This window comes from Silene latifolia, chromosome Y (genome assembly GCF_048544455.1).
Source record: "Silene latifolia isolate original U9 population chromosome Y, ASM4854445v1, whole genome shotgun sequence".
NCBI classification, from domain to species: domain Eukaryota; kingdom Viridiplantae; phylum Streptophyta; class Magnoliopsida; order Caryophyllales; family Caryophyllaceae; genus Silene; species Silene latifolia.
The window spans coordinates 153,096,043-153,112,571 of NC_133538.1; the positions used below are offsets into that span (position 1 = coordinate 153,096,043).

Here is a 16,529-nt window from a genome sequence, read left to right on the forward strand (position 1 = left end):
GGTCGATCTCCACAGGGAGGCGGTGTACTATCTATTTGTCTATTTATCTGTCTAAATATCACAATTGGGGGTTTTGATTGTGTTAACTAAACTAGAGATTTAAGCAAGGGAAATGAATAAGAGAATTAACAGTAAGAGAAGGGAGTATGCTAGGGGTCGGTCCACCGTGGCAGCTATCAGATCTTATACTATCAGGAATACTAAGGCGATTAGACTATTGATAAGAAGAGCTATGGTCGTCACCTTTCGGTCCTTAAACCGCCCTAGAGCGTAAACAGCTTAACTTTCGCCCTCACTGCAATACCCTATTGTAATTAAACAAGCCTTCCCTTCCAATCTTTCGATCTAGGTCGGGGTTAACTAAATTTATGGTCTCCTGCATGCATTCATTCGACCGGATAACAGTTAAATTGCCTAATACAATTCTATCGCAAGACTAATCTATTTAATACAGTTAAAACATTGCTACCACGGCTTCCCTAATCCTAACATACTAGGGGAAATTAGCTAGACATGGGAATGGGGGAAACAAGAAATAAAGGAGAAGAAATAAACATAAATAACAGTAAGAAAAGAAGAGAAAGAGTTAATACTAATTATTGATCCGGAAATAAAAGCAACAGTAGCGAAGGTAGGGAGAAGAATAACGTGATCCCTGCCTCCGGGTAAAAAAAGATCCTTCCAAATGAAATCCCTAACTCCTATTTATAAGAAATTAGGAGTAGGATTAAACCTAATGACGGAATATAACTAAAAAGCCCAGCCCGTCAGCAATATCCACTCGATCGACCACTTAAATCACTCGATCGAGTGAACTTCACTCAGAGACAGCTCGATCGACCTAGAATAGTGCTCGATCGAGCAAGGGCATATAGAGAACTGGTCGATCGACCATATAACTGCTCGATCGACTGTTTATTCATCCTAAAACCACTCGATCGACTAAGAATGTCCTCGATCGAGTGATTATTAACTTCAGCAGCTTAGAATTCTTGTTAGTTCGCCTTGACTTGTCCTTTTAGCTCCCGGAACACCTTCACGCATCTCAAGACAGCAACATTTCCTGCTCCAAATCATCTCTTCCTCCAAATGCATGCAAAATGGACGGTAAATGGCTTGATTTCACTCCTTTCGGGTCCATACCTGCAAATAAGACATAATAACCCAAAGTAGCATATTCGGGGCATTTCGTAGCATAAAACCACGATAAAAGCATAGAAATACGTGCATAAAATAGGCTAAAAAGACTATATAAAATGCACGTATCAAATCTCCCCAAACCAAACCTTTACTCGTCCCCGAGTAAACTAAAAACTATACGCTAATGGAACGGAAAAATAACTCAGAGCTAGCTACAAATGCCCACTTAAGCCAATTTAATGCAAGCAAACTAAACACTTATAGCAAAAAGTCAAATGCAAACGAGTTATAGGATGTTTATAAATAAAGCTGAACCGTCGACCTTGCAAGACCTTTAACAATGGACTCTCACGGGTCACTCTTCTCTCATGAAGCAAAGGGTGAACATATATATGTAAGAGAGAAAGAAAAATAGTCGCTCACCTAAACTACGACCCACATAAACATGCATGCAACTAATATGATAGACAATTCTAGCTACCGTACATACATTCCAACCAACAAGGTCATCACGGCCCGAGGGCTTACAAAAATATGGTAAAGTGAGGCAATGGGTAAGAAAAGGCAAAACATTTATGGGAACGTGGAGGTATAGGCGGCCAAGCTAGTACCTAAACAAAACCATATGACAACATCCGATTCCAACTCAATTATAGAATAAGCACAATGCCCTTCATTTGGCATAAAACTCACCAAACCAAACCAAACGTACTCCTCAAATTATGTAAGATAGAACATAGGAGTAGAAACCGTCAACCAAACAACATCTTTTTTTTTTTCTTTTCTTTTCTTTCTATTTCTTTCGGTTTCTTCTTTTTCATTCCTTTTTTTTTCATTTTTCATCTTCTTTTTTCGACTCTTTTTTTTTCTTTTTCCATCACGTTTTTTTTCTTTTCTCCCTTTCTTCATAGATTACCAACTCCGATTCAATAGAATATGCGCCAATATTTGATACAATGAAATATATACCGCAAAACAACAATCTAAACTAGCTTGACAAGGCAGGCTAAATTTGGATGTAGCTAAAGGGTCAACTGGCAAATTTGGCTAATGTGGAGTTTGTGGGTAAAAATGAAAGAAAGGGAAATTGTAAGCACCTCCCTGCATGTGACACCAACCACTAACCCGAATGTATGATGGCAAAAAGCAATTGAATTTCATATACGTGCAAATTAATGAACATGTTATGCAAGGAGTAACTACTCATAATCCTACATGAAACTGGTCATAAATGACACCAGTTTATAAGGCTCTAATCCTTAGAAATTATAAGTAGGTTGCCAAAATTTCAGGTCAAGTCTATTCGTTCAGCTAAATTAAACATTAACTCGTAGATTATGCAAAAGACAAAGCTAAAAGATAACAGTTTAATGCAAGGCTTAAGCAAAAAGACAGTTATAGAGCAATATCATCCTGGAAATCTACCGTTCCGACTCAACCTATATGCTAAAATAAACGTGAAATTTTTTTGAATTTTAACAATTTTTCAATTTTTATTGAATTTTTTGAAATTTAACGAAAATAAACAACAATGCAAACATGAATTAAACGTGATAACTGAAATGCAGTAAAAACAACATGCAGACACAGATATGGATGCATAACCTCCCCAAACCAAACCGTACAATGCCCCCATTGTACCAAAACATGGAAAGGAAATGCAAACTAGAGGAGAAAGAGAGTAAATACGGAAAACTCACAAGATACGCTAAATAAGGGGACCTCCCCAAACCGACCATGAAATGGGAGGTTGCTAAGGGCCCGGAAAACCGTCTCAGGAAGCTAATCCAAGTCAATAACACTCGATATCCGTCCAACAGTGGTCGATCGAATGAGTGGGCGTCCACGAATCGCTTTCGATCGATGGAATAGTGGTCGATCGAGTGGTTCTCTAATATGCAGGTGGTCGATCGAGTGATTAATCACTCGATCGAGTGAATCAAATTGCTACAGTGTTCGATCGAGTAAGCAAAACACTCGATCGAATGATGCTCGATGAATTCCTGCAAAATGCAATTCAAACAGCCCGCAACTAACCAAAACAAACATGCTGAGAAATTTTTATGGTTTTAGAACCATTTATTACAACTGAAATTGAAATAAAAACAAAATAAAAACGCCGGGTTGCCTCCCGGGTAGCGCTAGCTTGATCAGTCCCAGCTCGACCTTCTTTTTCTTCGAGCCTTATAATTAGTTACAATCAAAGCAACTCAAAGCGCGCAAAGAACTTTGTCAAATAGCTGCGCATGTGCTACACAAAAGCATAAGTAGCACAAAAGTGGATTACGTAAATAGGAAATAAAAATATGTAAGCATTTAAGTCTAACAAATTTCCTATGGGCGCTCCTAAATTTATCCACAAAATATAGGAGCGGGGAAGCAATTGTCAAATAAGTAGGGCTCCATTTCGATTAACGAATTTATAATGATAAGGACGGTGAGAAATCTTTAAATTGTGCGACCCTCTTTGGGAAGGGGTAAGGCATTGGGATGCGCAGCAAAAGTCAACTGAGGCAATTTACTATTAAAACAAACAATAAATAAATTATCGTTCAATACCTCAAGTTGATCACTCTCAATGACGGAATCATAGATAAAAGAATTCATTACCTCTTCCGTGCTAGGAGTGACTACCGACTCAGCTACCTCCTTGTCATCCTCGGTGGAATTCGGCCCCAGTAAATCGTGACCTCAAGCGCATCCATTTCGGCTTTGAATAAGGGAGATTCACCGTAACCGTTATCATCGTCAAAATCGTCATCTAAATCAAGCCCAAATGACGAATTACAGCTCCCAATGACCAAATCAGTCGATCGAGCAGAATTATTACTCGATCGACCAATTTCTTTCCGCAATTCACTCGATCGAGTGGAAGAATCACTCGATCGAGAACTATCCTCCTGCATTCCACTCGATCGAGTAGAATGTTCACTCGATCGAGCAAGTTCTTCTGGAAAGTCACTCGATCGACCAATAATTGTCACTCGATCGAGTGATACCTCTGTCTATTTGAAATCTTCGCGTGGGGTAGTGAAATATGATAGGAACTCGTCGTCCGAGTCATAGAAGTCATCCTCATCATTGGGCAACACGGTTTCCTTACGAGAAAAAGCTGCTCTCAAAGAAGATAAACCTCCTCTTCTTGCATCTCATTTTGCTAATCGAGCTATTTGTGACTCCAGTTCAGGGATTCGAGCGTCCATATATCTATCACTCTCTTGTATTTGTGATACAAGCATTCTCATTAAATATGTCAGCTCCGCGATCTCTTCTCTCTCCATCTCAGCTGCTAACTGAGCAACTGCAGACTCGAACTCATCAAATCGCGAGACATATTCTTGCACTTGGAATGCAAGTTCCTCCATCAAGAATTTCAGCTCCGCAAGGTCTTCTTCTTGTATATCAGGGGAATCTTGTTGCGGTGGCCATTGATAGGTCGGATGTGACGGCACAACTACAGCTGCATTGTGCTCAGCAGAACCACATCTCCCGCCGTAAATCACCGTCTGTTCCATAAAATGGGACATCGGTGGTGGGTCAAAGGTACTCAAGCCTTCCCTTTGACTGTCTTTCACCTAGAACTGTCTAGGTAGTACCTGTAAGGCCTATCAAAACAAAGACTAAACAATAGATTAAAAACGACCTCAAGGGAAAAATCCCCGAGGCTAAAAAAAGAATAAAATTAAACAAATAAATAAATAGATTGCCTCCCCAAGAACGGCGCCAAAATTTGATCTTTGTCATTTCGTACCAAAAATAAAATACCTAAGTACAACTAATGAAGTCGCGGTAAGTAGGGTCGATCTCCACGGGAGGCGGTGTACTATCTATTTGTCTATTTATCTGTCTAAATATCACAATTGGGGGTTTTGATTGTGTTAACTAAACTAGAGATTTAAGCAAGGGAAATGAATAAGAGAATTAACAGTAAGAGAAGGGAGTATGCTAGGGGTCGGTCCACCGTGGCAGCTATCAGATCTTATACTATCAGGAATACTAAGGCGATTAGACTATTGATAAGAAGAGCTATGGTCGTCACCTTTCGGTCCTTAAACCGCCCTAGAGCGTAAACAGCTTAACTTTCGCCCTCACTGCAATACCCTATTGTAATTAAACAAGCCTTCCCTTCCAATCTTTCGATCTAGGTCGGGGTTAACTAAATTTATGGTCTCCTGCATGCATTCATTCGACCGGATAACAGTTAAATTGCCTAATACAATTCTATCGCAAGACTAATCTATTTAATACAGTTAAAACATTGCTACCACGGCTTCCCTAATCCTAACATACTAGGGGAAATTAGCTAGACATGGGAATGGGGGAAACAAGAAATAAAGGAGAAGAAATAAACATAAATAACAGTAAGAAAAGAAGAGAAAGAGTTAATACTAATTATTGATCCGGAAATAAAAGCAACAGTAGCGAAGGTAGGGAGAAGAATAACGTGATCCCTGCCTCCGGGTAAAAAAAGATCCTTCCAAATGAAATCCCTAACTCCTATTTATAAGAAATTAGGAGTAGGATTAAACCTAATGACGGAATATAACTAAAAAGCCCAGCCCGTCAGCAATATCCACTCGATCGACCACTTAAATCACTCGATCGAGTGAACTTCACTCGAGAGACGACTCGATCGACCTAGAATAGTGCTCGATCGAGCAAGGGCATATAGAGAACTGGTCGATCGACCATATAACTGCTCGATCGACTGTTTATTCATCCTAAAACCACTCGATCGACTAAGAATGTCCTCGATCGAGTGATTATTAACTTCAGCAGCTTAGAATTCTTGTTAGTTCGCCTTGACTTGTCCTTTTAGCTCCCGGAACACCTTCACGCATCTCAAGACAAAGAACATTTCTGCTCCAAATCATCTCTTCCTCCAAATGCATGCAAAATGGACGGTAAATGGCTTGATTTCACTCCTTTCGGGTCCATACCTGCAAATAAGACATAATAACCCAAAGTAGCATATTCGGGGCATTTCGTAGCATAAAACCACGATAAAAGCATAGAAATACGTGCATAAAATAGGCTAAAAAGACTATATAAAATGCACGTATCAAACAGAATGTTCAAGGAGAAGATAGGGAGAACAATGGAAGTCTACATTGACGATATGGTAGTCAAATCCGAGAAGGCAGAACAGCACATGTCCCACCTGGAGAATACCTTCTCGATCCTCAGAAAATACCATATGAAGTTGAACCCCCTGAAATGCACTTTTGGAGTCTCCTCTGGGAAATTCGTGGGGTACTTGGTGATGCAAAGAGGGATAGAGGCTAGCACGGAGCAAATCAAAGCAGTACTTCAGTTAGAATCTCCTCAAAAGCCAAAGGACGTACAAAGGCTCACAGGACGGGTAACAGCCCTAACCGGTTCATATCAAGGTCCTCAGACAGGTGTCAATTGTTCTATGACATCCTGAGGAAGAGCCAGAAGTTTAAGTGGACGCATAAGCATGAAAAGGCGTTTAGGGAGCTCAAGGAGTACCTGAGCACCCCTCCTCTTCTCTCCAAGCCGGAACAGGGAGAACCGTTGTACTTGTATCTATCAGTGACAGAGGCGGCTGTAAGTGCTATACTGGTACGAGATCACGAAGGTATGCAGAAACCAGTATACTATATAAGCAAGTCTTTGTTACCTGCAGAGACCATGTACACATCTCTAGAAAAACTCGTTTTAGCACTTGTTACTACTTCGTACAAATTGCGTCCCTATTTTGAGTCACATACAATTTCAGTCGTGACCAACTACCCCCTGAGAACCATAATGAGGAAACTCGAACTGTCAGGGAGAATGGTTAAGTGGTCTATCCACCTGAGTGGGTACGACCTGAAATTTGAACCCCGAACAGCCATAAAGTCCCAAGCCATAGCTAACTTTGTGTCAGACTTTAGTCCCACTTTTCAAGAACAAGCCGACAGTGAAATCTTGACCCTAAGTGAGGCTAAAGGCGAGAAGGTATGGAGTTACATGTCGATGGGGCATCCAATAGGAAGGGAGCAGAGGTAGGGCTGGTCCTGAAATCACCTAAGGGGGAACAGATAATACAGGCAGTACAGTGCGAGTTCAAAGCAACGAATAACGAGGCTGAATATGAGGCCCTAATCTTGGGACTCCAATTAGCCTTAGGATTGCAAATCAGCCACATCGAGGTGTATAGTGACTCCCAACTGATCGTAAACCATGTGAATAACGTATACACGGCCAGAGATCCTAAAATGATAGCCTACCTGGAAGTAGTGAAGGAGCTCAAACTCCGCTTTGCCTCCTTCAACATCCAGAAGATACCAAGGGATCAGAATGTTGGAGCGGATGCTCTTGCCACCCTGGGAGCAGCCTTCACTCCAGGGCCAGTGGGTACTATACCATTCATATATATCATGAAACCTGCCATACGTCAGAATGAACAGCAGAACGCCAGTAAGGCTGCAACCAACCAATGGACATACGAAGCAGGGATACTGTATACTGCCACACCCCAGGAAGAGATTGACGATTGGCGCAAGCCTTACATTAGTTGGCTACGTGATGAGGTATTACCACCTGACCAGAAAGACACCAGAAGCTTCAAAATGAAATCCTCCGGATTCATACTTATTGATGGTATCCTATTTAGGAAGTCCTTGGCAGGACCCTATCTGAGGTGCTTGAGCATACAGGAGGCACAGGCAGTAATGTGTGATATCCACAGTGGTGATTGTGGAAATAACACAGGGGGTAGGAGCCTGTCCAACAAGACACTAAGGCAAGGTTACTTCTGGCCTACCATGAGGAAGAACGCCATAGATTACTCCAAGAAATGCGAAGAATGCCAAAGGCACGCTCCTGTCAGCCACCAGCCAGCAGAACATATGCATCCGATCATCTCGCCTTGGCCTTTTACAAAATGGGGAATGGACATTGTGGGACCATTACCCCGTGCTTCTAGAAACAAGACGTGCATGCTGGCAATGACGGACTACTTCTCTAAATGGATAGAGGCAGAAGCTTTCCCTCATATCCTAGAGAAGCATGTGATATCTTTCATCAAGAGGAACATAGTCAGCAGATATGGCATCCCTTCAGAAGTTATATGTGACAACGGGTCACAATTCGTATCCAACAGGACGGAAGACTACTGCGCCAGGTGGAACATCAAGCTATTTAAGTCCACTCCTAGGAATCCGCAGTCTAACTGTCGGACAGAATCCAGCAACAAGATAGTCATGAACAACCCGAAAAGAAGGCTGGAGGAGATAGGAGCCAAGTGGGCAGATGAGCTCCCCTTCGTGCTGTGGTCTGATAGAACTACCCCCAAAGTGGCAACAGTTCAAACACCATTCAGTCTGGTATATGGGGCCAAGGCAGTTATTCCCTCTGAGGTGCAAGTATCGACACATCGATATGCCAATGCCACCGAAGAAAGGAACTAGGTAGAAATGGCCAGCAGCCTGGATACCATTGATGAGCCAAGGACCAGCGCCCAAATCAGGATGGCAGCCTACAAGCAAACAGCTGCCAGGAGTTACAACAAAAACATAAGGCTGAGAACGCTGTAGGTAGGGGACCTGGTAATCAGGAAGGTATTCCCAAACACCAAGAACCAGAGTGCAGTCAAATTCGCCTACAACTGGGAAGGTCCCTACCGCATAGAAGGCATCGTGGGTAATAGGGCATACAAGTTGGAGACTATGGATGGGGAAGCTGTCCCTAGATCCTGGAACATCATTCACCTTAAAAAGTATTATGTCTGAGGTTCCAGGTGCAGGACCTAGAAGTTCCACCTCCAACAGGTACATTCCAGGACCCTTGAATCCTAACATTCAGTACTCCAGAAACCTTTGAACATGAACTAACTTGCTGAATGTGTCTTTGATTAAGCAGCTATTGCTTGAAGGGGAACAACCCCAGAACCCACTTGCTGGAGCCACACCTCACTCTCTCATGAGGTACATACGAAAAGAACTAATCATTTTGTTTTGTACCGCCTGACTGTACCACCTGCATTGGTCTAACAACAACATCTCTTTTCACAGCAGGAACAACTAAGTCACTAGGCAATGTCTTTCGTTCAGTACGCACGTGCTAAGTCTCCTGAATTCAGCATGTACTACTAAGGAAATGACAACTTACAACGTATCTTTCAAATCCTTTGAGTCAAAACCCTTTTTCTTATTTTCCCTTAGTGTAAACTTCACAGGTGTCACAAGGAGCAAAATGTGGAAGCAGCGTACTTAGTATTTCAAAAGGCCAAAATGAAACTCTATTTTCTTTTAAGTTGTTGTAAAACTCTGGAGGAACACACTTTGTGCTCCCCAAATTATTTTGGATTAATTAAATTGTTTCCACTTTTAGGTTTATCATTGGTTTTGGATTGAATGTGGATATGGTAAGTTGAATATTAAGGCAATGTCCTAGTAGGCTAACTAATGAACAGGAACTAGCAAATTACTCTTCCTACAGGAAGTGCCCAATGTGCGCGTGGTCGAAACAAAGGGATTCGAGCATCGTGATTTACAGAAAGCTCCCTGAACCACCATAGACACCTCAACAAGTACGAAGCCGGCACACAAACAGAAAGAATGAAAAATTGCTAGCAAAACAACAGAAGGAACAAAATAGGAATTTTCATAAACACCCCACAGCAGGGGGAATTTGAAAAATAAATATTTTTGCCCCTCTTACGAGGCAAAAACCAAAGAGTACTAAAAGGTGCCCAGAACTACCAGCCACCAAAATTTGGATTATAATGCGCCACCACACAGGGTTCCCAACAAAACATCAAGATAAAATTAAAATTTAAATGCCTAAACTAGGCAGCGGCAGCAGAATCCGTGGCGGCATCAGAAGGAACATCTACAGGGGCGTTGGACTCCATAATAGCCTCTCCCCCAGATGGACCTTCCCCTCCCTGAGCAACAAGGGCATCCTCCCTAACCTCCTCGACCGACACGATAGCTGGTTGTTCAGTCCTAGCACTGGTCTCTCCTTCATCACCACCCAGTAAGTCGTTGATGAGGCTGAAGTCCGGCTTGACTGGATATACAGTATTGAACAGCCGTTTCTCCTCAGCAAGGTCCCAGTTGGAGTGTTCACCCGCCGCAAAATCCTTGATGCATTTGATCTTTATTTCCCAGGCGAAAACCAATGTAGAGTCAAAGAGCAGGTGCTTCATCAGCTCCACCTCCTTGTGAGCCTCTTCCATACGCCCTTCTGCCACCCTCCTCTCAGCATCCAGCTACTTCTGGGTAGCTGCCTTCTCCTCAGCCGGCTTCTTCTAGGCAGCCACCTTCTCCCTTCTAGCCAGCGCCAGATCTGCCTCCACCTTCCCTAGGTTGACGTTGAGGTTGTTCACCCCCCCCCCCCCCATCAATCTGGCAACCTCCTTGCGCAGGAACATGCCGTCCTGCAAAACCTACAAGAGGAACAGTCAGCAGCATGAACAAAATAGACCAGTGAAACATAAAGGGAATTAAAAAAGGTACTTGCAGGGCGCATCCAGGAGCTTCATCTAGTACAGTAGGAAGAGGGGTATTTCCCAGAGAATGGACATCAGCAGGGAGAGGGAGCAGGAACTGTTCCATGTGAGGCCAGAGAGGCACCCCACTGAAGCCATACTCCTTGGGAAGGCGGATTACAGTGGAAGTATTGGGCAGAGGTGGCCTAGGAGCCACTGCAGCCATAGGAGCAACCTCGACAGGGATAGGCGTGCTAACTGGCTCCTTTTCAGCAGGGAGCGATGGCCTCTTCCTGGGAGAAGGACCGGAGGAGGCAGAAGCAACTTGCTTCCTCTTTCTATCCAGCAGGGAAAGAGAGGAAACAGGAGTATTCCCTAGTACAGGAACACAGTTAGAACATAAACATAAATGACCATATAGCAAGAACGAAAACCTATAAAGAACGAAGCCTTACCAGACGACATCTGGAATTCGGCAGCTGAGGGTTCTTGCTGACTGGAGGACGTACCAACTTCCTCTTCTTCTTTTTCCACTTCCTCCTCTTCATTCTCTTCTTCTATCTCTTATTCCTCCTCTTTCTCTCCTTCACCAATGTCAAGAGGTTCGAAGGCGGATGCACCAATAGGGGAAGAAAGTACACCAGGGTAAGAATGAGTTGCAACAGGAAGAGCAAATAAACGGCTTATCACGCTGTGATATCTTGAGGGAACTGGCTGCTTCAAACCTGTAGTAGTACACCAGTAAGAACATTAAGGTAAAAGAAAAACAACAGACACCCAAAAACTAAATTTAACCTTAGAGGCTCCCCACTTGTCAAATAAGTACTCGGGGATAGGGGTAAGAGAGTCAATCTTAACAAAGATAAAGTTCGTATTCCAGCCTTCATCCCTCACTTTGGGAGGAAGGATCACACCAGGTTTGCTGGCGTCGTAGGACCTCAAAGTGATAAGCCCGGCAACAAAGGGCCTGAAAGTATAGAGCAAGGCGATGTCACCCAGAACAATCCCCAGAGCATGATCCTCAGCGAGGATGCAGAGCGAAACCAGAACGCGCCATGCATGAGGCGCAAGCTGGCAGATCGCCAACCTGTAATGACGCAAGATCCTTTGCACCAGAGGAGGAAAAGGAAAAGACAAACCCTGGGTAAAACGGTACTCGTACAGGTATACCCAACTGGGATTATGGGCATCCGGCGCCTCCCCAGGCTGAGGAATGTGAATCTCGACCTCATGCCCAGGGCCAAACCTCTCTCTCACCTCCTCGAGGGGGGTGTCTGCAAAGCTAGAATCGCACAGATAGTGATCTAAGAGGATCCCAGAGGATCGGAAATGACAGAGAGCAGTAGCAGATGGACCCCATGGGGAGAAGGAGGAGGAACGGTATGGCGGATAGACTTTTTGACCATGATTGCGAAGTTTAAAGGCGAAAAAATTAAGAGAGAGAATAGAAAGTGAGGAGTTTACCTGGTGGATAGGGAGACTTTATAAGGGAGGGAGAGTGAAGGGTTTTTAGGAAAGGGGGTAATATGGACGGGAATAAAGGAAGCGGGAGGGGGAGGGGTGTATTTATAACCAAAAGGAGTTGGGAGAGGGAGTTAAGAGAGGAAGTTAACGGAAGGAGTTAGGAGAGGGAGTTATTGAGAAGAAGTTAAGGGAGGGAGTTAGGTTGGGAGGGGATCGAGAGAAAGGATACGTGGGGGAGGTGGGGAGTTATTGAGAGGAAGTGACTGATTAGAACTCTAACGGCCAGACTCAGTGGATAAGAATGCAAGTGGGCTGATGTCACGCTATGACATCACCACTACATGCAGCGTCAGGAGGGAAGCAACTCCCAGCATCCATCGAGCAAGAACAGAACCTGGCAGTTGCTTGGGGGTAATTGTATGGGTAAAAATACCCTCTCATTTTCATCATGACATGGCAACTCGCAATTGGATAAAGTAAAGGCACACGGATCAGTAACCAAAGCAGCAGGCTGCTAGACGCAAGGAAGAACAAGGGGGGATGAACCTAGACATTCAAGTGATACAAAGGCCACGTTTGAATTAAATAACAAATAGCCAGCAAGAACGTTGAAATGGTCAGCAAGAACATTGCAGCGATCAGCAGAAGCTTTGACAAAGTCAGCAACCACTTCCTATTTCATAGGAAGTGGAGCGTATGGTTGAGCATATGTAGGGAGCATGTGAAACGACTCAAAGGACTGCTATAAAAGAGCAACAAACATCAGATTCAAGGCATTAATCATTGGCTCCACTCGAAGAAATATCATTCGCCACCTGAAACAAATAATATCATCTACACACTTAGAAATTAATACATCGTTTATCTCAATTGTACTTAGTCGTTTGGAGATCACTGCTATACCTCCTGATCGTTCCAGCTAGGTTCACCCTCGGATACTATTACTACTAGTGGATCATTGGTGGGATACCATTTCCCCCGCGGTTTTTCTCACATTTTGGGTTTCCCGCGTCACCATTTTGCTTGTGTCACTTGTCTCTCTTTCTTTTTCGTTTGTCTTTATTTCGTACTAGTTGTTTACTTTCGTTCTCTCTATGTTCTTATTACTGATCTACTTAAGTCCTTAATATCGTATTTTAATTGGAATAGCCGCATTGACTCACAAATCTCTAGTCGGTAAAATCTTACCAAAACAGTAACCTCTGATTATATGAATTTCATCAGTTTGTCTTTTAGGGTTTTGCCCTAGTTTATGATTTGGGGGAAAAGGGGGTTTTGGCATATTGTAATTGGAAGTATGTGATTGTTGTTAGGTGGACACTTCGTACAGGAGCCATTTTAGCCTGATTGATTGTCTCATTCCAGTTTGTGCTAAGGTAGGGTTTCCCTACTCGGTTTACTATTTAATTGATTTAAGATGTTGTTGTGATTGTTTGTATGATTGATATTGTGATTATCTACTGTTGTCGGATTGGAGTTTGGTGGTGGTCTTGTAATGGTTGTTGGTGATGTTCGTGAGGCGCGTCCTCGGCTGAGTGAAGTCACTTGTGGGAGTGGCTTCACACCCTAGTTTCGCCCTCTGTGAAACCCACCACAGGAGGGGATATGCACATTAATGAATAGGGTTATCGCTCGTTGATGAGCGGGGATTTGGTGGGTATGGCTGCGGTCCCCCACTGGCAGGGCTACACACTTTAGTGTGTAGTCAGTTACATGATGTAATTGGGAGTTGGAGGTGGATGATGATCAGCTGTTTATCTTATCGTACTTGTCTTATTTTTATTATGCAGTAAATTGACCCCGTTGTTGTTTTATAAAATCTGTGGTGATCCATTCGGGAATGGTGAGCAGATTGTGATAGGTGATGATGATTATTAGCTTGGGGACGAGATGGGAAGTCATCACTCAAGTCTAGCTTCCGCTGTCATGAGATTTACTTTCATAGTTTCAGTTGTTCATTTCTAGCAAACAGTATTTGGTTTTGGATTTTGGAACATGTAAACATTAAAGCTTTATAATTTTATAATTGTTGTTTTGGAATGGTAACTTTGATATACTAGCCTCAGGAAACCGAGATGGTGACGGTCTCTCATGTTGGGGTTGTCATGGTAAGGCACCTTGGTATTTGGGGGTGTCACAAAGTGGTATCAGAGCGACAATTCTGGAACCTAAAACCAATGAACCTAATGAACATAGGGGGTCTAAATAAAATGAACCTGGGGAGAGTTGTTTGAAGCTACCGCAAAGACTTGGGAGACGTCCCGAAGTCACATTGAGGCCCTTACAATTTCTAGCCGGTCAACATGTGGTGACTTGGGAATCGTGTGTGTTTAAAGTAATGTGTGTTCTATTTGTAGTTGTAAATTTTGCGAAGTTGTTGGATGAAATGAGAAAGTAATGTGTGTTGTACTTGTACCTTTAAGTATATGTTAGATGAAGTATATTTTTGGGTGGATTGGAAGTGATTGGGTATATGTAATGTGATGTGGGGTATGTCTATATGATCATAATGATGTTAATGTTTGAGTTGTTGGTAGTAGCATGTGATAAAGGTCATGCGTCTATATATATGAATGTTATGTTTAATATACATATGGGTATGATAAAATTTCACCTATGTACTAGTTTTTAGAAGTATTGAGTTTTTATTGTTTGCCTTATTCATGTTCAAGTTGTTTTGCTAAGAAAAATTGATTTCTTTGGAAACCGATTATGGAAGGGCTGTCTTAGAACTGTCATAAGTCGAGGTCTAGATATGATATTTCTGTAATTCCAATTAGAGGTGATACCTTGTCTTCTTACGATTCTAACGATAGGTCACACGCCCAAAATGACCAAGTAACGAGTGAGATATGACTATTTTACGAAAACTGGACATTGTTGAGAACTGTGCCGGTACTCGACCAAGTAGGCCCTACTCGGCCGAGTATCTTTCATACTCGACCGAGTATCCCATATTCGGCCGAGTAATCTTCCCGTGATAATTTTTTTCAGCTTCTGGAGTCGTGAACTCGGCCGAGTAGTCTCATTACTCAACCGAGTGTCCTGTACTCGGCCGAGCATGTCATGCACTCGACCGAGTATCTCTTTGGGCGGTTGTTTTGAGTCGGCGGCTACGTTCTTACATATGTTTTGAGTCGTAGGTTATGTGAACACGTATGTTCTGGGTCTTAAAGCATTCTTTTACATTTGTGATGATCTTGATACGTAAGTTACCAGATGCTATGAAGTGGGGAATGCCGACTTATGAAGGATATGTGTTGGGTAGGGAGGACATGAGTTATCTGTGGTTGTGAAGGATAGTAGAAAGGGAAAGGAAAGGTTGATGAGCTTATCGAGGCAGGGAGTATGTCTTATGAGATGTGGTGAGTGATATAGTCGCGTGTTGAGTAATATAAAAGTAATTGCACAAGGGCAAGGGGGGTGTAAGGGTAAAGAAATGTGAGAATGCACAGATTGATATGAGGGGTGCGAATAGTGGCAAATTGGGCTGTGTAAGGATTTATGGAGGGAAACAGTTAGGGTTGTGTTGGTTAAGGATATATGTGATGGAAGGTTGTTATAAAGGGATGGAAACAAATGGTGTATAGTGAGATCGAGTTATGCCACAATGTGTAGATAGTGGCCGAGTTTGGAAATTTGGATTATCAAGAGGTAAGCCTATTGTGTAATTCTTGGACAATTAACGGTATGAGGTGAATTTTTGGTTTTCTAGGGATACGAGAGGGAGATACAACTAATTGAAGAGTAACCGTTAGTTGTGTGGACTTGATGGTGACAAGTGTGAATGAGTAGTATAAGGGGAGAGGATTAGTGATAAGAAAGAATGAGAAGACATTGATATGAATTAATGGAATTTGAGTTGTGGAGCAACAGGAAGGTAATTGGATTACTAAACAGTTAGGTAGAAGAACGAAGGAGATGAATTATTAATTGGTATTATTGGATGGAAGTAAGCTGAGGGAACGTTGGCCAAAGTTATGGAACATGAAAGTAAGGAATCATGGAAATGTACGATAGCATCATGAGAGGGTGTGAGTTAATGGTTATATAGGAGTTCAGGACGACATGTTAGCCGTAAGTTTCGAGGTATTAAGGGAGTAAGAAGCTGGTAGAGTGTTTGCACGATATGAGATTTTGGTGGAGAGTTAGTTAACGATACAATAAAGGATAGAATTGAAAATAATGTATGTTGCAGTAAATTTTGTTGATGGATTTGATGTTCGTTATTTGGGATGATAACCAAAGAGAGGAAATGGATTGTTATATTAAGAATTGATAGTAAGAGTGTAGTTGCAGGAAAGATGGTGGTGTCGTAGTGTTGTCACTAGTGGTTAAGGATGATGTTACATAGGGAAGTTAGTCATCCCAAAAGGGTTGATTTTGTGGAGGCCTGATTGGTATGTCTGATTGTGAGGGAGTATAAGATGTGGATATAGGAGGTGTTTTCTAGTAGTTGGGTACTGATGATATGGTTACATTC

General features: G+C 42.6%; 1 protein-coding gene across 1 annotated transcript; it reads left to right on the forward strand.

Moving 5' to 3' along the window:
- Positions 1-7,106: 7,106 nt before the first annotated feature.
- LOC141629204 (uncharacterized) lies at positions 7,107-8,558 on the forward strand. Its single transcript, XM_074442244.1, has one exon. The coding sequence runs from the start codon at positions 7,107-7,109 to the stop codon at positions 8,556-8,558; it is 1,452 nt and encodes a 483-aa protein (XP_074298345.1).
- Positions 8,559-16,529: the final 7,971 nt, after the last annotated feature.